Genomic DNA, 26,206 nt, shown 5'->3' with positions numbered 1-26,206 from the left:
GCCTTCCCCTCACGGCTCTCACGCAGAGGCGAAGGCAGTCGGCCACTCGGGCCTCTCACACCTCCCAGGCCAGGCCAGCAACCAACAAAAACTCTCCTCTTTGTTTCAAAGGGAATAAGACCGGGGCCGGGGAGATGGTGCCCCGGCCATTTGCACAGCCTCAGCTCGGAAAGAAGCCCGGTTCCAGCCACTTGGCTCAATTAACCACGCGTGCCAGCATCGTCATGAACCTGAACAAAGAAAGCAACGCGTCTGCGACCAGCCACGTCGGGCCTGGGAACGCAGGAGCCTCTTCAGCAGGTGATCTGCACGCTCGTTTCCGGAACAACAGCCCAGACACCCTTGTTTCCTGCTGGGAGCTCTGCTCGCTCCCTCTTGCTCGTGCTGTCTCCGTTCAGCGCGGCTCAAACGTTCCAGGACCTCTCTGCTCTGCTCTGAGCCCGTCTCGGCAGCAAGGCAGGAACAACATTCGGCCGCGAGCGAACGGCCTGCAAGGTGGCCAGAAGCACGCGGACTGATGAGTCCGGGCCCCACCGTCGGATGTTTCCCTGGCTGCCGTCACCCGCTGGCGCTGTCCGCCTCTCTGACTCACGGGTCTAGCGCTTTGGGAAAACAAGATGACAGACGCCTGGCAGTCCAAAGCAATCTGAACGGCCCCGCAAGCCAAGTTTCGCAAGGCAACGCACGAGCCGCCGTCTGGAGGGGCTGAACTTCAAGAAGCCCTGAGCAGGAGGCAAAAACGCCTGGCCGCAAACAGCAGTGACACAGGGGACGCGGCGGCCCATGTTCACGGGTTGGGTCCCTTTTTTCTGTTATCTTAGAGAAAGAAAGCGCGAGGCGGGGAGAGGGGTGGAGGGAGAGGGGCGAATCCCAAGCAGCCTCCACGCTCGCACGGACTCTAACGCGGGGCTCAATCCCACGACCCTGGGATCGTGACCTGAGCCGGAGTCAAGAGTCAGATGCTTAACTGACCGAGCCACCCCAGGTGCCCCAAAGGTTAGGCCCCTGGGCCAAAACGATCCTATTTGGGGAATTTTCCTAGAAAACAATCCACAAGGACGGACACACACTCACACGTTCGAGATGCCCCTCCCTATTATTTTAATGGGAAAAAAGCAGAAGCAAGTTAATTGCCTCCGAACAGGGAGCCAGGGGACAGCGGTGCCCGAGCCACCCCGTGGGACCTTGTGCCCCCACTGAAAACGGCACCCGGGAAGCAGCTGGGACCAGAGGTGCCCTGGTAACGAGCACATTCCCGGGCCACTCTGAGGACGGGGAGCACACACGTACCTTCTGGTCGAAGCTGTCTGGGGTCAGGTGGAAGTTGTACAGGGGGACAAAGTAGTCCTCCAGGAGGCCCATGAGCAGCACCAGGTAGACCCCATCTGCGAACTGCACAGAAGCACTCGGTGAGGTTTCGGGGCCGTACACGGGGTGGGCGAACCTTCTACACGCGTTCAAGAGAAGGAAGACGTCTTAAGGGAAGAGCTCCATCCCTCGTTGGGGCCGGAATCCGCCGTCAGGGGAAGGCCCCGGGCGCAGAGCGTCTGGCTCGGGACTGACGGGGCCGTGCAGGTGTCTGGGGCTGCAGCACGCCCACGCGGTCAGGGCCACGGCGCTAGAAACAGTCGGCCCGGCTGCTAGACCCCACCCCCCACCGCTGCCCCTGGGGGAACACTGCCCCCCATCTCTCAGGGTTGGCATGCGGACGAGAGGGCGGGCCGGGCGGCCCCGGCAGGGGTGAGTCAGCGGCCGCCGTGACCCACCCGTGAGGGGCGGGGGGCCCTACGCTTTGGCGTGGGGTTTGCTGCCCCGTTCCGCCCGCTCACCTTGGCAGCTGACGGAACAACTTCTTCTAGCTGCGCTCACGGCGCCAGACAAGGCTTTCCCACGCTCGAGCCCCGGTGACGAAGAGTTCCTGTGTGTCCATCTACGTGGGCACCTAGCCGGGCCCTGAAGGCCGGTGGCACTGGGTCGGGCTGCGGCCCTCACTCAAGACCCCCACCCAGCCCCTCTCCCTGCCACCCGGCCCAGCAGCACCTGCCCCCACAGCAGGGGGACCGGGCATCTAGAACAAAAGACCCCCCTCTTTGGCAGACAGCCCTCCCCCACCCCAATAAGCCAGGGAGCAGCTCCAGCTTTGAAAGAGAAAGCAGCGGAGACCAGTGAGGGCGAGGGGACAAGAGAGGCACAGGAGGCCCCGGGGGGTGGGGAGGGGGAGGGGGGTCTTGGCCATCCCCACAGAGGACAGACATGGCGTCTCTGAAGGGTCGAGACCTGCTGGGTCCCCTGTGGGGCCAGCCCTGTGAGGACCCCAGCCTCCAGGTGTCTGAGCCTGTGCTGTCCCAACAGGCCGTGACACCTATTGGAACGAGACACTTCTTTGTTTGGATGTTGTGGACTCGTCCTCTTTCATGGCGGGAAAATACACATAACGTGAAATCTGCCATTTTGACCGCTTCTCAGCGGCACGGAGTCCGTTCGCACCGCGTGCGACCATCACTGCTGTCTGTTCCCGGAGCTCACGTCATCGTGTAAGACGGAAGTTCCTAAATTCTAACTGTTTTTAAGTTTATTTATTTGTTTTCAGAGAGACAGAGGCAGCACGAGTGGGGGAGGGGCGGAGAGAGCGAGGGAGAGACAGAGAATCGCAAGGCGGCTCCAGGCTCCGAGCCGTCAGCACAGAGCCCGACGCGGGGCTCGAACTCACGGACCGCGAGATCGTGACCTGAGCTGAAGTCGGACGATCAAGTGACTGAGCGGGTCAAGCCCTGCCTTGGGCTCTGAGCTGTCAGAGCAAAGCCCACTTTGGATCCTCTCTCTCTCTCTTTCTCTCTGCTCCTCCCCTGCTCTCTCTCTCTCAAAAATAAATAAAACATTAAAACAAATACCCGGATTCCATTGCAACAAAAGAAAACAGTTCCCTGCCTTTCTATGGCCAGTGATCTTTTCTGCTGGACCAGGGAGTGGTTAAAAATACTTTTCAGATACTACGCTAAGTGTGGTGATAGGAAGAAAAGGGGGGGGGGGAGGATACTGAGTAAATAAAGATCAATGCAAATTGAAGAGACTGTCTCAGTCCGGACGTCCGGTGACCGATCCTGGTGCGTGGGCCATCAGGGAAGTGACAGCCGGGAATGGCTAGCACGGCCCATGATGTTCAGGTGCGCAAACCTTCCTGGGCCCTCAAAGCGTCACCGCCTTTGCTCCAACGGCCCCATTTCCAGGAGCGCGTCCCAGAGAAGGAGACCAAGAGCTGTGTGCAGACAGCTCCCCACGGCCCAGTGCAAGGCGGCAACGAGGAGCTGCCTCAGTGAAGCACACTGCAGCCCCAGGACGGAACAGAAGGCGGTCCCCAGAGGCGACGCGTGTGGACAGACAGACCAGGCAACGGGAGGACGATTAGGCAGGCTCACACACACACACGGGCTCCAACCAAAAGATGCCGGCAGTAAATTAAGTAACGAAAACCACATCACAAGAGAGCTGTACAGTATGATATGTTGTTGTTAAAAAAAAATACATTTATGCATAAGAGCCATCTGGAAGAATACACATCAACCGTGAACTGTGGTTAGTGAGGTCTGGAGACGATGAAGGGGGCAGACGGGGAGGGACAAAGGATGACGTGTTAGGACACTTCGGGACTGCTGATGGACCGAACAGCAAATACTGAGAGGCGAGGGGTGCAATGTCCGTAAACTGCAACAACAATGAATGTCTCTGCAAACAGTGCGCAAATAAACACACTCATTAGAAACGGGCCGTTTGGCTTTCCCATACGGACCCACACTGTCCACGATTAGCCAGCCGTGCAGAGAAAAGGTCCGGAACGAAACCCTCAGCACAGTGATCTCTGGGTGTCGGGATTAGGAGTGATTTTTATTTGCTTTGCTTATCTGCGTTTTCAGACATTCCACAATGAACCTGAATTACTTTTTTAATTAGGAAAGCAAATGAGAAAAGGTAAAGAAACAGACAGAACGGAGGGAGGCAATCACCCAGGGGTTTAAGAGGATCAGCGGTGGGTGGGAAGAATCTGTACCGAGAACTTTATAAAGACTCCACAAATTCAAGCACCCAGCTAATCCTGGGAAAATTATATTTTGTGCTTAATGCCCGCTGAGTCCTCGAAACATATTTTCGCTATGTGATTAGCTCCGAGGGGGTGGGGGAGTATATTTTATATACTTCCTGCAGAAGCCCTATTTTGTGCACACTCACTGGACAGGTATTCAGTGAGCACTTGCTCAATAAGGATAGTGATGGAGAACAGAAGCGGGGGGTGGGGGATGGAATGTAAACTGAAAAACCTGCACGTGCAAATGCCCTTCGGCGGGGGGGGGGGAGAGGGAGGGGGGGGTGGCAAGTCAGAGGGTGTTACGGGTTGAATTGTGCGTCCCTAAATGATGTGCTGGGAGTCCTAACCCGTAGAACCTGTGAACATGACCTTATTTGGAAATAGTCACTACTAAAGTAACTTGAGTTAAAGATGAGGTCACTAGAACGGGCCCTAATCCAACCTAACCCGTGTCCTTACTAAAAGGGGAAATCTGGACACACAGACGCGCACACGGGGGGAATGCCATGTGACAATGAAGGCAGAGATCTATAACCCGATGGGGTGAGGCATCTATAACCCGACGGAAGCCAAGAATCACCAGCAGCCCCGCCGGGCAGCTGGGGAGAGGCCTGGCACAGAGCCCCTCTCACAGCCTCAGGAGGAAGCAACCCTCCCAACGTTGATCTGGGGCGTCCAGCCTCCAGGACCGTGAGGACGTAAATGTCTCAGGTAGAAGCCACTCAGTCTGGGGCTCTTTCTTCCAGTAGCCCCAGGAAGTTAGGACAGAGGCCCCGAGAGAAGGCCAGAGCGGCAGGGGCCAGCTCTTCCGGCTGTGGGGTGGGCATTCCTTGCAGACGAACAAGGTGGCACCGGCCTTGCTCACATGGCCCACCCGGGATCCGAAAACGGGCCGAAAACGGGGACACATGCTTCAACCCAAACACTGCTCACCTGGGTCTCTAGTTCCGTCACCTCCAAATTCAGCTTGTTCAAGTGCTTGTTCACAAATGTGATGAGAGACTGTCAAGGCAGAGAGACAGGAACCGTGAGCAAGAGATGTACCCCCGTCCAACGGGACGGCCGTGACACTGGCCGTCACTGGCTTTGTAAGACGCTTCCCTAATCTGTTTGCTAAAATAAAAGGCTCATGTGGGAAATGACACGTTCTTACAGCGACCCTCAGTTTTAATGGAATAAAACCTAAATCTATCCCAGCTGGAGAAGAAAACTCACATCTCTATCCACCAACCCCCCCCAGCACCAGCACCCCCCCACCACCACACACATGTAGTTAACAATCCTCGAGAAGAATCCTCAGTGCCCTTCAGAAGGGCGCTATCAACTGCAGTTGATAGATGGGGCAGCTAGATTTGAATCTCCCTGTGCATCCAGACGGTTCTGTCAGGGTTGCTGGGGGCCAGATGTGGCAGGGGGAGGGGGGAGGGGCACTGCTCTGAGGCCCCAAGGCGGGCCACTCGTGACCCAAGGATGCTAAGAAGGCTCCGCCCCAGAAGGACCACTGGGATGGTTGTGCCAGCCTTTTGCAAAGTGCTTCCAAGAACTCATAATCTCATGGTCCCAGGCTGGACCGGCATTTTCCAAAAGTGGGCTCCACAGGAATTTAATTTAATGCATTTAACAAAATAAATGGATCAACAGATGTCACTATCGACAAACAAGTTTGGAAAATGCTCCCTACCCAGCCCCCTCTTGGAGAATTCCAATGCACGGCAGCATATTAAAGGCCCTGAGAAGTCCTGCATTAAGAAACCTGTTCTGGGAAATTGTTCCAGACAAAGCGCTCTCTCCCCCAGGTCAAGGGCAGAAACGATTGCTCCTTGGATTTCACAGGAAGGCGCAAAGCGCATCCACCCTCCCGTTGCCTCCTCGAGGGAGGAGTCTGCAGGCGCTCAGAGAACTCCAGTGGGCTGGGTCTCCATTCCTTCCGGGCGAGAACAATCCCTCCTGGCGGATCCCCCTGGAAGCTCGTCATTCCCCAGCCCCTGACTCCAGTCTCGGTTGGCACGGTTTGTTCCATATCCAGGGTCTTACGCGCAGGCTGCCTGGGCTGGGGGCGGGGCGGGGAGGGGGCCTGTCCTTGCGCTCCTGCGTGGCGGTGGGGGAAATGGGCCAAGTGCACGCACAGAGCAGTTCAAAGGCCTGCCTGTTTACCGGGCAGGTTGTGAATACAGCTTCATGGCCACGAGGCCTGCAAGAGCCAGCAGGTGGACATGCTTAAAAACATTCCCACGTTGAGAAAGAGCCCCGAGTCGGAACGAAGCACCACAGTGGCACTGGCGGGATAATTCACTCAACAGGAGCGGGCGGGGCGGGCAGGAAGACGCCCGGGGAGCGGAGATGTTGAGTTAAAAGGTGCTAATTTTATGCACTGTAGTTACGTTTTTGCCTATAATTACACTTCAATCCATGTGGCAAACATTTCAGAGATTGCAAACGTGTTCCCACCTTCTTCCCAGCACCGAGTTCACGCTGTAAAAAAGCCTGGAGACAGAGGCAGAGAGCCCAGCCCAGAGCCTACCTTCTTCACCACGCTGAGCTTGTCCGGGGCGTGGTCGAACAGGGTGTCGAAGGCGTCCCGCTCTGCGTGGACAGGCGAAGGGGAAGAGACACAGGGTGGGGTTTATGGAAACGCACGGGCCGCCCACCCCCGGGGACCGGGCAGCTTCGGAGCCCGCCTCCCGGGGATGTCCCGCCCCCCTGACTCTCTCACCCGCCTAGAATCCCCCTCATTCCCACCAGAGCCCGAGGGCAGGCGCAGATGAGGGACAAAATCAAGGAAAAGATGCTTCCTCTAAGTCAGTTTCTGTCTTGCAACATGGAACTCACGGGCGGCACTTGGACACCCGCCCCCATCACATCCTCAGACTCCAGGAATCCTTGTCTGCCTCTCCCCCCACTCGCCACGCGTACCAGTAAATGTCGCGCGTCTCCCCACCAGCCCGGCTACCAGCCCCACGCCTGCCCCACTGCCCTCACGTGGCGGCGGCCTCCTCCTTACCTGGCCTCCCTCCTCTACTCCCAGCCCTCCGATCCCTGCTCCTAGCAGGTACAGCGAGCCCTTTAAAGGGTAGACTGGGTCATTTCTTGCCCCTCCCGATCCCTGCCCTGACCGAAACTCTCCAACAGCTTCTTGTCGCTCGTTCCCTCTCCCGTGCCCCCACGGGATCCAGCAGGCACAGTCACCCCTCCCCACCCAACACACGCACCCTCCCTGGCTTCCAGGCCGCTCCTCCATCATAGGCCCACCACAGGGCCTTTGCACCCGCTGTCCACCTGCCATACTTCCTTCAGGTTGCTCTCAGATATCACTCCCCCGGAGAGCCTTCCACGACCATCCACATCTAGAAGAGGGCCCCACACCCGCTCTCTGTCCTCTGACCCTCGTGGGCTGCCTGTAACACTCGATCACTACTTGAAAGGACATCTAATGTTTACGTGCCTGCTGGATATTATCTGCTGGCCTCTCAACTCCTTGCTGGCTGAAACACCTTTCTCGCTTGTTCCCTGCACTGCCTCAGAGCAAATGAACCAACCAGGAGACCCGGCTCCAGAATCCCTCCCCAGCAATTCTTTGGGGGGTGTCCCCCTCCGCGGGGACATCTGCAGGGCCTGAGGCGGCCTGTTCTATCATGTCCCACCCATTTGCCTTCTTCCAGGAGAGCCCTAACCCGCTCTGCTACTCAAGAGCCCAGCCATGCCCTCCAAGTCAACACAGAACCCATCTGACGTAAGGCCACTGGAGGCCAGGTCACCATGGCTCTCAATGGATAAGAGGGAGCAGGGCGGGCTGGGGGCCACGTGCCTGGTTCTAGCCTGTTCCTGCCATGGCAGGGGCCTCATGGAGGCAGGACAGAGCCCGCTGCACCCTGGAGCCCAGGCAGGGAGACTGAGGCCTCAGAGTGGCGGGGCCTTGCTCACATGGCCCACCCGGGATCCGAAAACGGGGACACAGACCTGCCCAGTCTGTTGAGGCCTCAGAGTGGTTCCCTGGCAGGGTAGAGGGGGAAAGGGAGGAGGGCATCTGGAAGGCCCTGGGGCCCCGACTTCTGTCTTCCAGGAGCCAGCTGTTCCCTGAAGGTGCCTGGGGCAACATATGCCCAGAGGACCCCAGCCAGCAGAGAGGCCCTCTATTACTAGCACGGGCTTGGGGGCAAACCCCAACGCGGCGTTCTGGGGGCTGGGGAGCCCAGCCGGATCAGGTGGGGTGGGAGCAGGAAGTCTCTCCACTGCCTGTCTGGAGATGGCTGGGAGCCCAGAACCAGAGCTGACCCAGGGCCAGCTTCAGGACTGCCCGGCCTGACCCACGGAGGGGGAGAGAGGGAGAAATCAGAAGGCAGGCCGACACCCAAGCCGGCCAGAGAACCAGGTCTCCTGGGGGAGGCGGCCCAGTCCTTCCCCTGGTCTGGCCCCAAGAGGAAAGCGCTCCGAGTCCAAGGCCGAGGGTGCCGGGAGGCAACTCGCAGCCCAGCCCAGGTAGCGACCCCCTCGGCCTCGGGGGTGGGGAGAGGGAAGGTGGGAGGCAAGGAGGAAGGGAGAGATGGAAGGGCTTGTGTGTGCACGTGAGAGTATGTTGTGTACATGAGCACCCGTGGGGGGGCCGTGGTCATGTATGTGTGTAGCATATAAACACGCATGCATGGGGTGCGTGTATGTGTGTGTGTGCGCGTGTGTGTGTACGTGTGCGTGTGCGTGTGTGTGTGTGTGTGTGTGCATGGCACGTATACAACACACGCATGGCGGGGCGCGTGTGCTTGGGGAGAGGGCCACCCGGTTTCGCCTGCCTAAAAGCCACCAGCAACCAGAGGCCCCGGCCTTGCAGAGGCCCCTCCTCCAGCTCTGCTGTGAAGACGGCTGGACGTTATTTTTCTAATCCCTTAAATCAGATTAGGCTCGATACCACAGCCTGCTAAGGAGGGGAAGAGAAAAGCTACATCTTTACAAAGCAAAATACAAACTTTAAATGCAGCTTGAGAAAAACCCTGGGAGCGGAGCGGAGCCTGACGTCAGCCGCGTATATTTAGCTGGGCCACCGCTGGGCTCGCGGAGCGAAGGCGTGCAGGGGCGCCACGGGAGGGTGCGGAGGCCTGCCGCCCCTGAGCCACCCCTACCTGCACCGGGGGCACAGGGGCGACACCACACAGCACGGCCGGGCCAGCCTCCGCTGCACCCCTGAGGGAAGCCTGGCCTCGGGAATGAAAATAGATCCCATTTCAAATCCCGGACGCCCGACTTCAAAGTCCCGGACTTTGGGCAAGTTGCTTCCTTCCCTACCCGTTTCCTCCTCCGTAAAGTGGGAGTGACGATAGTCCCTACCTCACCTCACGGCTGGAGTAGGAATGAAACAGAGGACAGAGGGACAAGCCCACTGCCTCAGGGCCCCAGCTGCCCTCTCTGCCCCACCCCAGCCTCATGTCTCTCTGCAGACTCTGGGGACAGTCACAGAAGTAAAGCCCTGGGAGGGGCACAGGCTGGGTGGAGGCAGACGGGGAAACTGAGGTACAGCACAAAGAGAGCGGGAACCCACAAGGAGCCAGAAAGGACACAGAGAGAGGCCAAGTCAACCAGGACATGCCCCTGTCTGTCCAAGGTCAACCCCCCCCCACCCCCCGCGGAGACTGACTTTCATCCCGATTTGTTGTCTGTTTAACAGTTTTCAAACCTAAGTGGGCGTTTCTGGCTTGTCTAAAAGAAGGGGAAACTGCAGCAAACAGCCCGCATTCCCACCTGGCGTCAACGAGCCGCCCACGGAAGTGGGGGTGTGGCTCCCCGGTTTGCCCTCCCCCCGACCCCGCGACCCGGCACACAGGCTGAGAGTCACAGCATCACCTGATGCTCTCGTCGCTCCCCCCTTGGTGTTATCGGCCTGGTCCCTGGAGGCCCCCAGGGACAGAGGGCCAGGGGCCTGAGGGAGGCCTCACACAGGAGCCCTGAGGTCGAGCGGGGGTTTGCTGGGACAAGAGGAGGGGGAAGCGCATTCCAGACAGAGGGATCAGAAAGCACAAAGAAGCACAAGAAAGCCAGGGCGGGGTGCAGACGGCGTGGCCTGGGAAGGAGGCTCAGAGGGACTGGGTCGGGCAGGGCGAGGAGCCCCAGAGGGTGGTGACCGGGAGGGGCACAGGTGGCTCGGTCGGGCTGCAGTGGGGGCGGGGGGGGGGGCTCTGTCGGCAGGAAGGGAGGGAGGTGAGGAGGAGATGGGGGTAGAGGAGAGCTGCTCCCCTGTCCCGAAGCCCAGGGCAGGGGAGGGGCCGCCGCGGAGGAGAGGCAGCCTGCAAGCCTGTTGCCATGGAGACCAAGCAGCAGCTCCCAGCTCTGGGGAGAAGGGCCTCCCAGCCCACCTCAGCCAGGACAGTGGTGACTCACGGAAGGGGGCCTGGGGCGGGGGGGGGGGGGGGGTAGGGCGACCCCCCTCCCTCCCGAGCTCAGAGCGCCCAGGTGAAAAACAGGTGCTGAACAGGACCCCCCCCCCCCCCCGCAAAGCCCAGCGGGCAGACATTAGCCAAGGAGGGTCCACCTGGCATTCTGGAAGCTCCCGGCAGGTCTGCAGCCCAGGGCTGGAGGCTGCAGGGGGATGCACGCTGAGGACGACACAGCTCCAGCCCATAGGATGCTTATAGTTCAAGAGGCCTCGTGTGAAGGCACAGAAGGAGGGCGCCGAGGGCTCCCCGAGCCTGCCAGGTAGTGGCAGCTCCCTGGGAGCACCAGCGAGGGGAGCGAAGAGACAGGCTGGGTGGGGGCAGGGCAGTCAGGGAGGGCCTCCTGGGTAGGAGCTGGGGAGTGAGCCGTGGGGGAATCCAGGGGGAGAGCATTCCAAGAGGTGGAGCTGGAGGGTGGGGGTGGGGGGGCGTGACAGGAGGCAGACAGGCCGGGGGAGGGAGGCGGCCAGGGAGGAGGCGAGGGGTGTGCGAAGGGGTGGTCCGAGAGGGTCTGGGGGCCACTTCGAGGGCTGTGGCTTTAGCTAAAGCCAAGGTGGGGGGTAAGAAGGAGAGTGAGGGGTTGGGGGGCGCTTTAGGAAGTACGACTCCAGCTCGAGGGGTGAGCCAGGGACCAGGACCCGGGGGGGGGGGAAGGAGAGTCAGACCTCGGTGGGCCAAGGGCTGTCGGGGACCCCGAGGGTCCCACGGGAGAAGAGCCAGGGGAGGCCCAGCTGCGGCCGAGGTTGCCATCTGGGTACCCAGGGGACCTCGGAGCTTGCGCCAGCAGAAGCCGGAGCTGGGGGCGGAACTAACAGCCTGTCCCCCGCTAATAGCCTGTTTGCACTTCCTAAGCAGGGCGAGCCTATAAAGTAGCAACAACTCCACCAGCTTCTCCTGGTTCCGCGGCCCCTGAAGGCTCACACGTCCCCCGTGTCCACCGGCACAGCAGCTGGGTCCGTTCTCATACTGTGACACCTGGCCCTTTCCCAAGGCATCACGGTCCTGCACCCCATTTGCGCCATTTGCAGGGTCGCGCGGGCTTCTCGGCCGGGCTCCCACCCCCTTTGCCCCCGGCCGAGCAGACTCTCCCCAGGGCCCCCAAACCTCCAACTGGGCCCCCGCCAAACAGGGACGTGACAACGTGCAGAAAATCAAAGACACTTAACAACGGTCTGAAGGGCCCGCTCTGATCACCTCTGTACCTCCCCGGTTCCACGGAGGTCTGAGCCCACACAGGAGTGACAGGGAGGTGACACAAGGGTACACTGTGTCCCCCGCCCAGGCAGCGGGGGCCAAGCTGCCATGACACGTGTCCGCCCCAGGTGCCCTCGCTGGCCCGGGCTGAGCTCCTCTCACTGTCGCCCTGTTGCCCTCAGCACCGGAGGGTTTCCTTTTCTCTCCCTTTCTTTAAAAAATAATAAAACACATTTAAAAACGACTGAACTGCTTACTTCAAAAAAAAAAAAAAAAAAAACCCAGCAAAGACTGGGATTTTCCCCAGGGCAGCTTAAGGCCTACTTAAGAAAGCTTGAGGACGTAACAGCTCCAGGCTCCGAGCTGTCAGCACGGAGCCCGACCCGGGGCTCGAACTCACGAGCCGTGACATCATGTCCGGGACCGAAGTCGGACGCTTAACCCGCAAAGGCCCCCAGGCGCCCCTCCACTTTTCCTTCTAACAGCTGTGCTCACTGGAGAGCGTGCGATTTGGGAGTGGAGGGCTTTCTGTTTTGAAATCTTCCCCAAAGCAAGGAGCTTCACTCAGCCTCTGGCTGTGGTTGAGAAGCTGGGGGCCTCCCACCCCTGAGGGTTCAAATGCCGCCCCAAGCTGTCCTTGTATCTGACACCTCTTGCTGAGATGAAGACAGGGTCGTGCCATGCTTCCGGAGGGGAGGGGACAGCTCTCCGGGAACGGCCACTGGAAACGCCCCCCCGTCCCAGAGAGCACCTGCCACATCCCAGACACGCCCCCCCCCGCCAGCCCCGTTTCACACGCCACCCCCACCACGCTCTTCTTATCCCACCGGCCGGTGGCATCTCGGAGAAGCAGACAGACCCCAGGGGGATCCACACACTCTTCCTCGGAGACCCAGCGCTGCCGACGGTGGGGTAGGAAACCCCACCGGGTCCTGCCGGCCCTGCCCCCTGCGTGAGCTTCCCGTCACCGCCCCAAAGTGCCCGCGACCCGGGGCCTCCCCACCCCCACCCTTACTTACCAAAGCGACCCATCATCCTGCAAACAGAACAGAGAGGGAGCCGTCAGAGGGGCCGCTCAGAACGCGGCGTGAGGAGGCCACGATGGAGGGAACGCGGAAGTCGCAGCCCCCCGCTGCCCCGCTGAGGGGCTTTTTATAAAGAGGTAAATCCCGTTTCGATAGCGTCTCTGCCCCTCTAATTACAAAGGGCAGGTGCTCGTGTGGATTTCTAAATGTCGGCCCAAGATCGGCAGCAAACGGCCACCTTTCTTCAAACCATCCCTTCGATGCCATTTGCCACTGGTGGGGAGTTACATCATGGCAGCGGTTAAGAGAGAGAACGGTTCAGCAGAAAACGGGTCTCCTGGAGCCGCTGAACCGTAAGCTTTAACGCGCAAGGGTCACCCTGTGCAAGGGTGCAAGCACACCTCTCATTCAGGGAGTCACGGAAGAATCCTGAAGGAGCGCAGGCTGGGCCCTGATTCCTGCCTGCAGACGCTGAAACCACAAGGCACAGAGGCTGGTCCCTCCAGCACGCGGCCCTCCCCCTGCATCGACCTTCCGGAGAGGCACGGAGGTCCTTATTTCGTCCCCAAGTCCCTCCACGCTCAAGTCCTTTGGCTCTGTCTTACTTAACAAACATTCTCTTGAGCAGTTACTAGGCGCAAGCCATGGAAATAAAGAAACAAACACCCCATACCAATAAATGCCACGGCCCCGCCCTCATAAACCCCCATTTCAACACGGCCCATGGGTACCCATGGGCACTAAAAGGAAGCCAGCCACTCCTGCTGGGCAACCGCGGAGGGCTTCCCGGAGGAGGTGAGCTCAGCGTGGCCTCTAGAAAAAGAAATGGGAAGAAAGGTAGGAAGCCCAGCCCCGTGAGGACGAGGGACAGATGGAAGGACAGAGGCCTGCCACCCAGGCAGCCCCAACCCCCCGACTAGATGAGGACCTGCCCAGTCTGATCCAGCACTGTCAGCAAATACGGTGTCTGTTGTTTTAAGCCACTTGGTTTGGGGGTGGCTTGCTACACAATTGTGGATAACTAAGATGCCACCCCCCTCCTCACTCCCCTCAAGCTGCCTTCCTGCGGCTCCCAAACAGGCCGGGCTGCTTGCCATAGGCCCACTAGGGGTACCAGGCTGGGCACCACGGCCCTTGGCCGGGGTCTCCCCTCTCCCTCTCCCCCTCCCCCCCACGGCCACAGGCGTGGAACAGACACGCCGCGCATCAGGCCACCCATCAGGCCTCCGGGCAGCGACTCCCCAATTTGCCAGCTCCCGTGCCGGGAGTGGTTTCCTGGGTCAGCCTCAAGTTTTGCGAGACCGTCCCTGAATTCGTGACACAGTAATTAATCACTCCGTGAACAGAGCGGGAGGAGGGTTCACCGAGAAGATCAATCTCGAATGTTCTGTTTCATCTGAAACAGGTTTGGTCGAGAGGCACAAACGCAAGTGAATTTTAAAGATCCTTCACGGGGTGTCGTGGGGGCTCCTAAAAGCCACACGCAAAATTTACCATTTGATTTGCTATTTTCAATAGATTTTGAAGCCTTTTAGACTTCTTAAAAATTGCCCTCTGGCTTTCTCTAAGAGGCGAGAGACGGCTCGGCACTCTCTCAAAGGCAAGTTCTAATTCAGACGTGCGGCTCCCTCTCCGACAGAGCGGGTGCAGGGACAAGGGGTCCCTAACCATTCTGAACACCTCCTCCCTCCCGCCCCCTCTACATTCTTTAAGATCACCTTCTAAAATAAGGAGTAAAAGTCCAAAAGCTTTGGAGAATAACTCTGTTCTCACACAGAAAACTTTGAAGACTTTGGCATACCCACCCTACAAAAGCCCAGTGTTTTACGTTCCCCTTTTCCTTTTCTTCCTTGTAAAGAGATCTTGAATGTGATCAGTTACGTTTTTACTTGTTTATTATTCTCTGTGTCTTTCCAGAAACGATTTGGGGCAGCCGAGATACGTTCTAATTCCTGCACTGCACATTATTTATTTTTCTCTCTGGGAGAATTCCTCATTTAAATACCAAACCAGGGGCGCCTGGGCAGCTCAGTCGGTTAAGCGTCAGACTTTGGCTCAGGTCGTGGTCTCACGGTTCGTGGGTTCGAGCCCCACGTGGGGCCCTGTGCTGACAGCTCGGAGCCTGGAGCCTGCTTCGGATTCTGTGTCTCCCTCTCTCTCTCTGCCCCTGCCCCACTCGCGCTCTCTCTCTCAAAAATAAATAAACATTAAAAATTTTTAAATAAATGCCAAACCAAACTGCTATCTTGCCCTTCCTCATGAGGAAAAAAAAAATCTTTGAAGAAAGCACACGCAGGACATAAAGCTAGGGCAGGACTTGCATGAAAATCGCATCCTAAGGCTGGCGGGGGGGGTTTGTCGCACGGAAATCAGCCCCCCGCGTACGTGCGGGTCCCCGGCTCCCACAGGCCCACTTACTCGGTGGTTGTGGTCAGCTCTTCCGTGATGTGGCTGGAATGCAGCATGCCTTCCCGCTTCTGCAAAGCCCAAAACGAACAGATAAATATACAAATACGTGGGCAGGCAGAGGGGACGGGAGGGAGGGCATCACTGGCAGGGTAAGTGAGCCGTGTGCAGATGGCCCTGGGGCCGGGAGTCCGCCTGAGGACAGCATCCGAGCCACGCCCGTGGCGGGTGGACTGCAGGTGGCCACAGCGGGTGACCCTTTCAGTGGCTGGAAACTGCCCCCTCCCCTCCCCCCAGGCTCTCCACCTTGCCCTGAGAGCTGGCAGCTATGGGGGTCTCAGGGGAAACCCTAGCTCCCGAAGGGATTCCCCCGTGCCGTGCCGCTGGGAGAGTAAGTAAGGAGCACGAGGAACATAACATAGGGAGGTGCACTCGACTGAGGCAGGTGCCCCCCGCCCAGAAGTCATGTCCATTGGGAACCTCAGAACGTGACCTTGTTTGGAAACTGGGTCTTTGCAGATACAGTTAGTTAGGATGAGGCCATAATGGACCAGGCAGGTCCTAAGTCCAGCATGACTGGAGTCCTTATGAGAGAAACACACACACACACACACACACACACACACACGGTCACAGAGGGAAGAGGTCATGTGACGACACAGGCAGAGCCTGGGGGGACACATCTACAAGGCCAGGAATGCCGAGGGCTGCCGGAAGCTACCAGAAGCCGGAAGAGGGAAGGAAGGATCCTCCCCTGGAGGCTTCAGAGAGAGTGGGGCCCTGCCAACCCCTTGGTTACTAGGACTTCTGGCCTCCGTTACTAACGCGGGCTGCAAGGCTCGGGCTGGTCCCGGTTTTCCGAAGCCATCTGACCCCTCCGTTACCCTGGGGAGCTCGGCCTTGACCCGGCAGGTGGAAATGCTCCTTCCTGGCATCAGGCGAGGGTCTGTTGTTTCAAACAGCCAGGTCGCAGTATTGTGTTACATACAGCAGGCCCTGGGACGTGACCCTGTGCGTGACAGACTTCTCCGAAAGCCCCACGGGTGTGAAGAGGCAGCAATGGTGGGACTGAAGGGGGTGGTGGTGGGAATGGGGGGCAGCCCGCATGTCACGGGACCGCAAGGTGGAGCTCGGGCGGCCAGCCCACCCAACCACTGCGAGCCCCTACTTGGACCCCTCGAGACACGGGGAACTCCCTTCCTGCTGGCCAACCCACCATGGACACCTCTTGAGAGCTGAGCTCCCCACCCCTTTCCAGCTCGGCCTCCAGGGAACTCTCAAGCAACCAGCATGGGCGGCCATCAGCGGCCTCAGGGCCTCGGCCTGATTCCCAGGAGACTCAGTCCACCGCGGGAGGTCGGAGACACTTCTCTCGCTCACGCGTCCAATGTGTATTAGGCACTTCCTGGGTGCCAGGCCCAGGGCTGAGTACCGGATACGTGAAGCTGAGTATTTCAAAGGTTTATAGCATCCGCTCAGTTCTATGAGGAACTCGCTGCAACTCAGAGAAATCAAATGGTCTCCCAAGGCCATGCTGCTATGTAGTGAATGAGACCCTTGTCCTCATCCCTTCCCTCCATGGACCCCCACATTCCTTGCATCTCCCATCTCAGACCGGATAACCAGACGTGGAGGGACAGGCCCCAGGGCCTGGGAGGCAGGCTTCTGAGGCCTGAGGCCAGTCAGTTCCCGGGACCTCCTCTTGATTCACACCCCTTTGGACGTGGCCCTAAGAATCCTTCCGTAACCCTGGTCAGGCATGAGGCACCAGCAAGGGCTTGCCCGGGTCAGTAAAACTTTCTAAAAACCCAAGAGATTTTCTTGGACCAAAGTGTGGGCCTGAAAGGAAATACCTTGATTACCGAGCTACACGGCACTCATGGGGCCCCCGAGTCTGACGGACGCGCCCGCGTGTCCTTGGGAAGCCTTTCCCGGCTGGCTGCCGCGAGTGAACGTCCAGGAGAAGGGCGGCAGGGATGGTCTCTGTCTCCATCACCACCACTGACCACAAACATCCCTCCTCGGGAAGCAAGCGGGGCCAAGTGGCAGTGGGTGACCCTCGCCTGATGCCAGAAAGGGGGCGTTACTGCCGGCCGGGTCAAGGCCGAGCTCGGGGGGGAACGGCGGGGTCAGACGGCTTTGGGAAAGTGGGGCCGGCCAGAGCCTTGCCGCCCACAGAGAGCGGAAGAGGGCAAGTGTGGAGCTGGGCATCACAAGTGCATAAGCACGCAGACGTCCAGGCCCCGGGCGTTAACCTCACGGGTCTCGTGTTCGGAACCCGAGTGTTTTCCGCGTTCAGCGTCCCCAACAGCCTGTGCGCACAGTAGGTGCTTCATGCACATTTCACAGGACAAGCGCCGAACACAAAGCCACTCGAGGGGTCTCTCCCCTCAAATGCAGGGGACACGGCAGGAAAGGCCCCTCCTCGGTCAGGAGGGCCCTGGCTCCTGCTTCCACGTCTCCAAGTGAAGCAAGAGAACGAGCTCCAAGAGAGAGAGCCGGGGAACAAGGGGGATGACGGGGAACAGACCCGGAGGAGCTCTAACCGGGGCATCTGTTCATGCCGCTGGACTCGGCCCTCTCCGGTGAGGAGCAAGCTCGTTCAAGAGAACTGAATTCCAGCTACTTGGCTTTGGAGACAGATGAATGCTCTTTTTAAAAAAGTCTGGAAAATTCAACACGCTCATGCCTCTGAATCCGCCTCCCTCTCCAAATCAGGGCCGCTGCTCCCGCTCCAGTCATTTGGACCAAAGCCAGGGTGAGACACACACTGGGTCAGGCGGGGAGGACAGAAGGTGGCCTCTTAGGGGAAAAAGAAAAGGCAGCAGGAGACCTATGGGAGGCAGCTGGCCCGGCGCCCCTCCCGCGACGCCACGGGCAAGCCCACCGCCCCATCCCATACTCACCCGCACCACCACCACCTGCACGGACACGTGTTCCGGAAGGCGGATCGGGGCCCGGAAGTGCGTGGCCAGGGCGACGAGGAGGTGAAGGATGGCCACCAGGTTCTTCCCGTGAATGGCTGGTCAGGGGAGGGAAGAGGGAGCAGCTATAGACCAGGTGAGGCAGGAGCCCGGAGCCCCGGCCCACAAGGCAACGAAGACGTTGCGTCCAAATGAGACCGCAGAGAACAACCATGGAGAAAACAGTGCGGGCCGCAGAAAAAAGATGGTGACGAGCACCCTGTGTGAACTCAGTTCTTGTTTCTGTTTTCTTTCCTGTCGGCTTAAGGTAACATGTATGACCACTTTCAAGGGCACGGGTCTGGGGGCTTTTGGGGTTTTTCTGAGAGCGAACACAAGCAGAAGAGGGACGGAGAGAGGGAGAGAGACAGAGAGTAAGTAGGAAAGGGGCAGACAGAGAGAGAATCCCAAGCAGGCTCCGCTCGACGCAAAGCCTGACACGAGGCTCGATCCCACAACTCTGGGATCATGACCTGAGCTGAAATCAAGGGCTGGATGCTTAACTGACTGAGGCACCCAGGCGCCCCCAAAGCAAGGTATTTTTAAAAGGCGTCAACCGGGTTGTGTGAGAAGGAGACAGGATGGGCAGGAGAGCAAAATTAGCACAAGGGAAGGGGAAAGACACAGCTTTGCTCCAGCCCTCGGGCCCAGCCGTGGTCACAGTGAGTCCTGAGCAGGACTTCACGGCTTGCAAAACTCTCGATTCCCCCCCACCGACGGCCCCCACGACCCAGGAGGTAGGCTGGGGTCTGTGGCAGGTCTCGATGCCAAGAAACCAGGCGCCAGTCTCCTCACCACAGCCTAGAGCTCATCCCTCCGAAGCACAGGGGCCCCTGGTGGCTGCCGGGGGGGGGGGGGGGCCTCTGAGCCGGGCCCTGACTGCCCTGCTGGGGGGACAGCACCTTCTGGCTTCTGTCTGTTTTCTTTAACGTCTTTTTTAAGTTTATTTATTTTTGAGAGAGAGAGAGAGAGAGAGAGAGCGCACAAGTGGGAGAGGGGCAGAGAGAGAGAGGGAGGCACAGAATCCGAAGCAGGATCCAGGCTCCAAGAGCCCGACGCGAGGCTCAAACTCGTGAGCTTCGAGATCATGACCTGAGCCGAAGTTGGACGCTTAACCGACTGAGCCCCCCGGGCGCCCCGGGGCTTCTCTTGCTTCATTTAACCCTTCACCTTTCAGACTCCGCCTCTAGGCTGGAAACACCGTGAGGTCACCTGCCTGTAGTGCCAGCACGCTCCGTGACATACCCCGGGGGCCGGCGTGATTCCTTTCCCGAGGACCTGCCACAGTGGGTCACGGGTGAAACAGCCCTTTTGGTGCTGGCGCCACGGGGACCTGGGGTTGGGTCCCTTCCGGAGCCCCACGGAGCTCCTCCGTCTTTCCCCTCCTTCCTCTGCAAGCCGCCCCTGACGCCCCAGACCAGAAACAACTCCTCTCTCCTCTGAAGCACGGGGGACAAGAAGATAAGACGGGAGACCTCCTCTCTCACCTAGGAGCTGGTTCCCAAGCGTGGGGACGCCGTCCTGTCCCAGCCGCCTCCCATGGGGCAGCAGCCTGAACGGGTTTGGAAAACGCAGGCCCAGAAGCCCCAGCGAATGACACCGTGGAGAGCCGAGGGGACAGGCTGTGTGGCCCCCGGGGCTACTCACAGTCGACGGTCCATTGGAGCGCCCAGCCGTGGGGCCGCAGCAGGCCGTGCACGGCTTCCAGCACCGTCTGCAGCTTCTGCCTCTGCCCTACCTCGGACTGCGTCACCTCCGCCACGTTCAGTTTGCAGCCCGCCAGCTTTTCTGCAACAAGAAGGGGCGAGAGTAGGAGGCAGGGCGTCAGGGCCACCCGCTCGCCTGGCCGCAGCGGGGACCCTCCTGTGCCCTGTGCCGGTGGGGGGGGGGGGGAACACGTCGTCCCCGAGCAGCGGGGAGCTGTCGTGGAGCCCCGCAGCTCCGAGCTTCCCAGTCCTTCCTTGGGGAAGGACGCCGGGACGGAAAGGGGGTGTGGGGTTCGAGGGTACAACCTGGGAACGCTCCGTGCGCACAAAGTGGAAAAAGCGACTCGAGGTGCCCTCGGAAGCAGGGGGCTGGCGTGCAGGGAGGGAGCTGGAGCACGGCGGGAAGGGGGCTCCGAGGAAGAACACAGGGGGTCTCGGATGTGGCCTTCCGCCTCCCCGCGCTCACGGTGCCCTTCTTGGTTCTCTGACATCCGGACGCCGCGTAAGGACCACGAGACGCTCCCAGGTACCGCCGCTACCTCGTCACCCACGGGGAGCGGGGAGCAACCCGGCGGAGCCACACAAGACCGGCCACCTGGAGGTGGGGGACTGACCCCGAGCCCAGCCTCAGCCACGGGGCCCCTCCACGTCCCCGCCTGCTAAGGCGTGGGTGTCTCCAGACGGGTCTCCTCCGGGAAGCAACAGCAGCGGCACCGCAGAGGCAGAGGCACCTGCGGGCCGGGGGGCAGCTGCCGGCCGTGGCACCGACGGGAGGGGCGGCGTAAAAGCAGAGCAGTCCAGGCTGGTCTCAGTGGTCCCCCCAGAGCCCTGGGCTCAGCATTTGCTCTGGAGGCCCCGCTGTTTGAACGTCCTCTCCCCAGGTCCTCTCCTCCCTCGAAGAGAAGAAATGCAAGCACTTTGGATGCTTCCTCCAGGATGATGTTATACAGCGATGCCTGCGGGGCTTGGGACACGCCCTCCCTTCTCCTCCTTCCTCCTCCCTCCCTCCTTCCCTCCCTTCCTCCCTCCTTCCTTCCTGCTTTCCTTCCTTGCTTCCTTCCTCCCTGCTTCCTTCCTCCCTACCTCCCTCCCTCCCTTCCTCCCTCCTTCCTTCCTGCTTTCCTTTCTTCATTCCTTTCTCCCCTCCCTTCCTTCCCTCCCTCCCTGCTTCCTCCCCTCCTCCCTCCCGCCTTCCTGCTTTCCTTCCTTCATTCCTTTCTTCCCTCCCTCCCCTCCCTCCCTTCCTTCCTCCCTCCCTCCCTGTCTCCCTCCCTTCCTCCCTCCCTCTCTTCCCTCCTGCCTACCTACCCACCTCCCTCCCTCCATCAGCTCACAATATGAGCACCTTCTGTGCGCCAGGCACTGTCCTGGGGCTAGATACAGCACAGACCAGAGAGCTCTCTAGTGGGGAGGCACCACATCTAAGTAACATCAGGTCGGCAGCGGTGAGTACTAAAAACAAAACAAAACTTTGCTGCAGGGGATGGGAACGGTCCCCATTTATATATTTTGATGTCCCTCCGCATCAAGAGGTCCTGGCTGAATAACCCACAGCTGTCTGTCTGCATGATCACCCTGAAAATACACAGCAGCCCCCCCCCAGGTGTTACAGGGTGGAGCAGGGGATCCTGGGGAAGGAAGGGGGGTTACAGAGCTGTGTGGTCTGAGAGCCTCGCCCACCAGAAGGGGCGCCCAGCACACCTCTGCGGTCAGCTCCGCCAGCCAACCCTGCAGACTGAACGCGGCCGTGGTACCTGGGGGGGGGGGGGGAAGGGGGAGGGGAAGTGATGGAGACGGGAAGGGACCTGTGCTAGCTCGTTAGGGCTGCAGTTCCAGAACACCACAGACCCAGGACTTAAGCAGTGAAAATGTACGTGCTCGTGATCCTGGAGGATGAAAGTCTGAGATCAGGGGGTGGACAGAGCTGGCTTCTCCTGAGGCCCCTCTCCTTGGCCTGCAGACGGGCCGCTTCTCGCTGTGTCCTCACATGGGTTTCCCCCCTCCTGCCCCCACCATGTGTCCTTGTCCCGATCTCCTTAAAGGGACACCAGCCATACGGGTTTAGGGTCTACCCCCAAGGACCTCATTTTAACTTAACGACCTCTAGAAAGACCCAGTCTCCATTTGAGGACCTGGGGGTTAGGACTTCAACTTATGGATTCTGGGGGACACAATTCAGCCCGAGACAGGACCCGAGGAGGCTGGCTACGCCTGGGTGCTGCCTGCGGCTGTCCTGGAGGGCTCTGCCCCGTGGGAGAGAATAAAACATCTGGCTGCCGGCATTTCCAGGCATCACTCTGCCTACGGACGGGCTGTGGGGGCGGCTCAGGGCTGTGCGGCGGCCAGGACCTGCCTTCAGAGCACAGAAAGGGACGGAGGAAGGGGAGGGCGGATTCTCGGATACGACAGGCAAACGGGGGTGATGCTGAACGCGGGGCCGTGGACACTCCTTACGCCGGAAGGGCCTGCCTCTTGCAAGGAGAAGGGAGTGCCCGGAGTTAGAAGCAGGACAGGAGCCAGCCGGGGAGCCCCCGGGTCCCCAGCGTGGGCACCCTCCCTCTGCCCACAGAAGGTCCACCCGCAGAAGAGTCACATCCACCTGGCAGGGTCAGCAGCTGCCTCGGAGTCTGCTCCCAAGAAGAGGGACCCGTCTGGGGTCCTGCCAATGACTTGCACTTGGTGACCTCACGAGGCCCAACCCAGTCTGCGTCCTCACAGCCACTCCCACCTCCTCGAATCACCTTCTCCTCTACCCCTCCCTCCCGAACACGGCGCCTGCCTGGTGCCTCCGCCCTCATGGCTGGACCCTTCAGACCCCTCTCCGGGCCCCTCCGCTTCCCGACCCCTTCCCGACCACCCGGGGCCCAGGCCTCTGACCTCTCCTCTCTCTAGACGCACAGAAGTCAGCTTTGGCCTTGGCACTCGGCCACAAACTCCTCCTGGCCTTGGCTTCTGCCTTTGGACAGGGAGCCGAATGTCTCGTCTACACTCCCGATAGGACTCCTGGTGTCCCGGGCTCAGGGGCCACGTGATCCCACGGGTGACGTCATCAGCGATACAACCGGGCGAGACACGCTGATTTCCTGTTAATATCTGAATATTCTCTCCCTTTGTTCTTTTCCTCAGAGGAGCGTGTCAAACCGTCTGCTTGACACGCGGGAGAGAAGATCTTCCAACGGGAAGGGAGGGCGTCTGCTCCGTGATAAAAGAGGCTGCCGGAGCCAGGGTGAGCCTCACGTCGGTCTGTAGGTGGTCACCTACGTAGCAGGCGGTCCCACAGCGGCTCCAGACCCAGGGCTGCACCCGCTGGGGCCACCGGAAGACAGGGACCCAAAGGACATGCCTTGCGGGGCGAGACCCCTTACCAGACACCTGCTCTACAGACGCCCCGTCACTCACCACCAGGGAGGCACCAGCATCCTTCGTGACCAGCCAAGGCTGAAATGTGGATGCAAATTCACAGCCTGTCCCGGGATCCGGACACAGGGTACCGCGGCCACCCTGCTAACACGAAGGCTTAGGACACAACGTTTTTTGAGCAACTGGGAGAATGAAGCCGCAGATACGTGCAAAAGAACCAGAAAGAAAAAAATCTAAGGGAGTATAATACTCTTGAGTCTGCTTCTGAAAACGCTAGGAGGCATCTCCCCCAGGTCAGGGCACTGTTTCAATAACAGCATCACCCACAGGGTCCGAGATGGGTCCGAGAGCCAAAGGGGAGCTAGGTCTTTGCCACCGATGAGGAGGGCAGCTGGTGACACGTCGGAAGGCTGCTCGCACCCGGTGTCAGCCTAAGGTCCGTGGGCTCCCGCCCCTTCTCTATTGAAAAGGAGAGTCTGCCATCACATATTTCTAGTTTAGTGACCCCGAGGACAATGCAGTCCCGGACAGTGCTGAGGGTGACCCTGAGAATGACCCAATCAACACGACGATCCAAAACATTAAAATTCTGGGGCACCTGGGTGTTTCAGGCAGTTAAGCATCCAACTCTTGGCTTCTGCTCAGGTCATGATCTCGTGGTTCACGGGTTCGAGCCCCACGTGGGGCTCTGTGTGGAAGCCTGCTCTCTCTCTCTCTCTGCCTCTCACCCACTCATGCACACATGTAGGCGCACTCCTCTCTCTCTCTCAAAAATAAACATTTTTTAAATAAATGAAACTAAATAAAACATCAAAATCCTGACATTGTTTCCTATTCACGTACAATTTGCATACAGCATTATATTAGTTTCAGGTGTAAAATACAATGGCTCAACCTGACCATTCAATGTTTAAACATTTCTTAAACGTTTACTTATTCTTTCATAAATAGGGAGAGTGTGCGCACAAGGGAGGGGCAGAGAGAGAGACAGAGCCCAACGCAGGGCTTGAACTCACGAACCACTGCGAGACGGTGACCTGAGCTGAGACCAAGAGGCGGATGCTTAATTAACCAGCTGAGCCAGCCAGGCAACTCCCACCCCCAACATCTTTAGTAATAAACTTGTGATCATTATTAACAATCCCGATAACATTTCAGATTTATTCTTGGACCGCAGAAGTCATTCTAAGAGGGGGATCCTTGGCTCAGCCAAATACCTATGAACTCTCGGCCGCACGGCATCCAGCCAAATCATGAATCTGAACACCCTCTCCAGGAGAGGCCATCGGATCCCACGGTGTTAAACATCATCTCTGCACCGCCGAGCTCCACCCCCACCGGCCGCCGACTCAGGGAGGACGGGCCCCCACCGAGGTAAAGCCACCTCCTCGTCCCCCACCCACCTCGCTGTTCCCAAGGGGCTCCTCATTCACCGGGTGTTCAGAACACAAACCTGGCTGTCGGCCTTGACTCCTCCACCTCCAACACACCCTCCCGGGGTCTACACCTCCACCCCAGTCTGAGTCTCTTTATCTGAGGCCCAGGCTGTCCTAACAGCGTTCTGACTATCTCAGCTCCTACTCCCGCCCCCCGCCCCCTCCATTCTGTACCCAGAAGCCCAGGTGACTTTTTAAAACCCTTAACTCAGATCATGTCACGGCCCTGCTCAAAACCTCCAGTGGCTCCCTGTCACTTGCAATAAAAGCCTTTGTCCACCAGAGCTGCGTGTGATCTGGTTTTATCCAGGCCCCCACCCCCTCCCCCCACGTCTCGCAGCCTCCTGTCACTGGGCTTTAAATGCTACAGCCTCTTCCTCACCTCAGAGTCTTGGCCTGGAATGTTCTTCTGAGGCTGGCTGTGCAGACGCCTGCTCAGACGTCCAATCTCCAGAGGGGCTGCCCCCACCGCCCGGCCCCTCTCTGCCCCGTGACCCTCTGGCTTCCTTTCCTTGCCGTTGGCCACTCTCTTAAAGCGTCTGTTTGCGACCCATGATACTTCTCTTTCTTCCCTCTGCCAGAATGTAGGGGGACGGCTGGGCGAGGGGGACCCCCTCCCTCTTGCTACCACTGCGTCCCCAGAGCCTAGATCCACACCTGCCACACGATGAAACGTTGCCCAACAGAGGAATGACCAAAACAAACATGACAAAGGTACTTTCTGAGGGCAAGGTGGATAAGGACACGACACGTGGACCATCGATCCTGCGTCCTCCGCGCGGGTCACTGGGCGGTTTCCCTCCTCCCAGCCCCCGCAGGGCTCCCTCCAATCAGAGGGTCCCCCAAGAGCGGCCACGCACAGAGGGCGCAAGCCCCGCCCAGGAACGCCCCGCCCAGGAACGCCCCGCCCAGGAACGCCCCGCCCGAGGAAGGGTCCTCCCGCCCTGGGCGCCCTCCCCTGAGCAGCGGCCCCCAGGCCCTGCAGCTGTCAAGTCTCTGCTACGACAACGGGGAGAAATGTCAAGTCTCTGCTACGACAACAGGGCAGCTGGGAGCCCAGGCAGCAGGACGGCAGCCCCCCCCCCCCCGGATGCTGGGGGCTCAGGATCTGCTCTTGACCTCTAGGAAGCGTGTTATCTACATACAAGGGGACACTGCGTCCTTGAGGCCACCTCGCAGGGTGTTCGGGGACCCCCAAAACACATCAGGGCGCCCTGAAGCCGAGGGACCCTTCCGGCGTCTTGGGGGGCGGGGGAGGGGAGGACCCAGACACACAGTCCTTTCACTTGCGGCAAAAGGAGCCCACAGCCCCCGTGGTGACGAAAGGGCAGCGTCCACACCTAGAAACCGTGGCCCTGCCGCTCACAGGAGCTGGGGGACTCGACAGCCCCCGCGCTTGCTTGCGGCGCTTTGTCTTCGGTGCGGGACTTCCGCTGGCCCCAGCCGACAGCCGTCACCACCCGCACCCCACACCCGTCTGCCCCCAGGGCACAGCCCACTCACAGAGTATCTGCTGGGGACCCTCGGCCACCCACCCACCCACCCACGCGGAACTAGCCGGCACAGGCCTCACCGTTGGGATGTGGGAGCACGCGAGGCCGCCAGGAGGGCTGACCCGC

At 59.5% G+C, this 26,206-nt stretch overlaps 1 protein-coding gene and 1 long non-coding RNA gene across 4 annotated transcripts in view; both read right to left on the bottom strand.

The window, feature by feature from the left end:
* PARVB (parvin beta) overlaps positions 1–26,206 on the bottom strand; it is a 99,227-nt gene that overhangs the window by 5,872 nt on the left and 67,149 nt on the right. For all 3 annotated transcript variants that reach the window (XM_047064824.1, XM_047064825.1, XM_047064826.1), the window contains exons 5-11: positions 19,733–19,873; positions 18,029–18,144; positions 15,135–15,193; positions 12,711–12,727; positions 6,603–6,664; positions 5,015–5,083; positions 1,291–1,392 (exon numbers count right to left, since the gene is read on the bottom strand). In XM_047064824.1, the coding sequence (XP_046920780.1) occupies positions 1,291–1,392; positions 5,015–5,083; positions 6,603–6,664; positions 12,711–12,727; positions 15,135–15,193; positions 18,029–18,144; positions 19,733–19,873 (566 nt within the window). The remainder of the gene's footprint in view (positions 1–1,290; positions 1,393–5,014; positions 5,084–6,602; positions 6,665–12,710; positions 12,728–15,134; positions 15,194–18,028; positions 18,145–19,732; positions 19,874–26,206) is intronic.
* On the bottom strand, positions 19,880–23,260 carry LOC124500961 (uncharacterized). Its single transcript, XR_006959675.1, has 3 exons — positions 22,669–23,260; positions 21,137–21,243; positions 19,880–20,684 (listed from the first exon to the last, which is right to left on the bottom strand). It is a non-coding gene; the product is annotated as an uncharacterized LOC124500961 (long non-coding RNA).

The sequence above is a fragment of the Lynx rufus genome, unplaced genomic scaffold, assembly GCF_022079265.1.
Source record: "Lynx rufus isolate CCGP_SWC_20201006 ecotype Redwood Valley unplaced genomic scaffold, mLynRuf1.p SCAF_7, whole genome shotgun sequence".
Lineage (NCBI taxonomy): Eukaryota > Metazoa > Chordata > Mammalia > Carnivora > Felidae > Lynx > Lynx rufus.
This window is presented reverse-complemented; position numbering and strand designations above follow the sequence as displayed.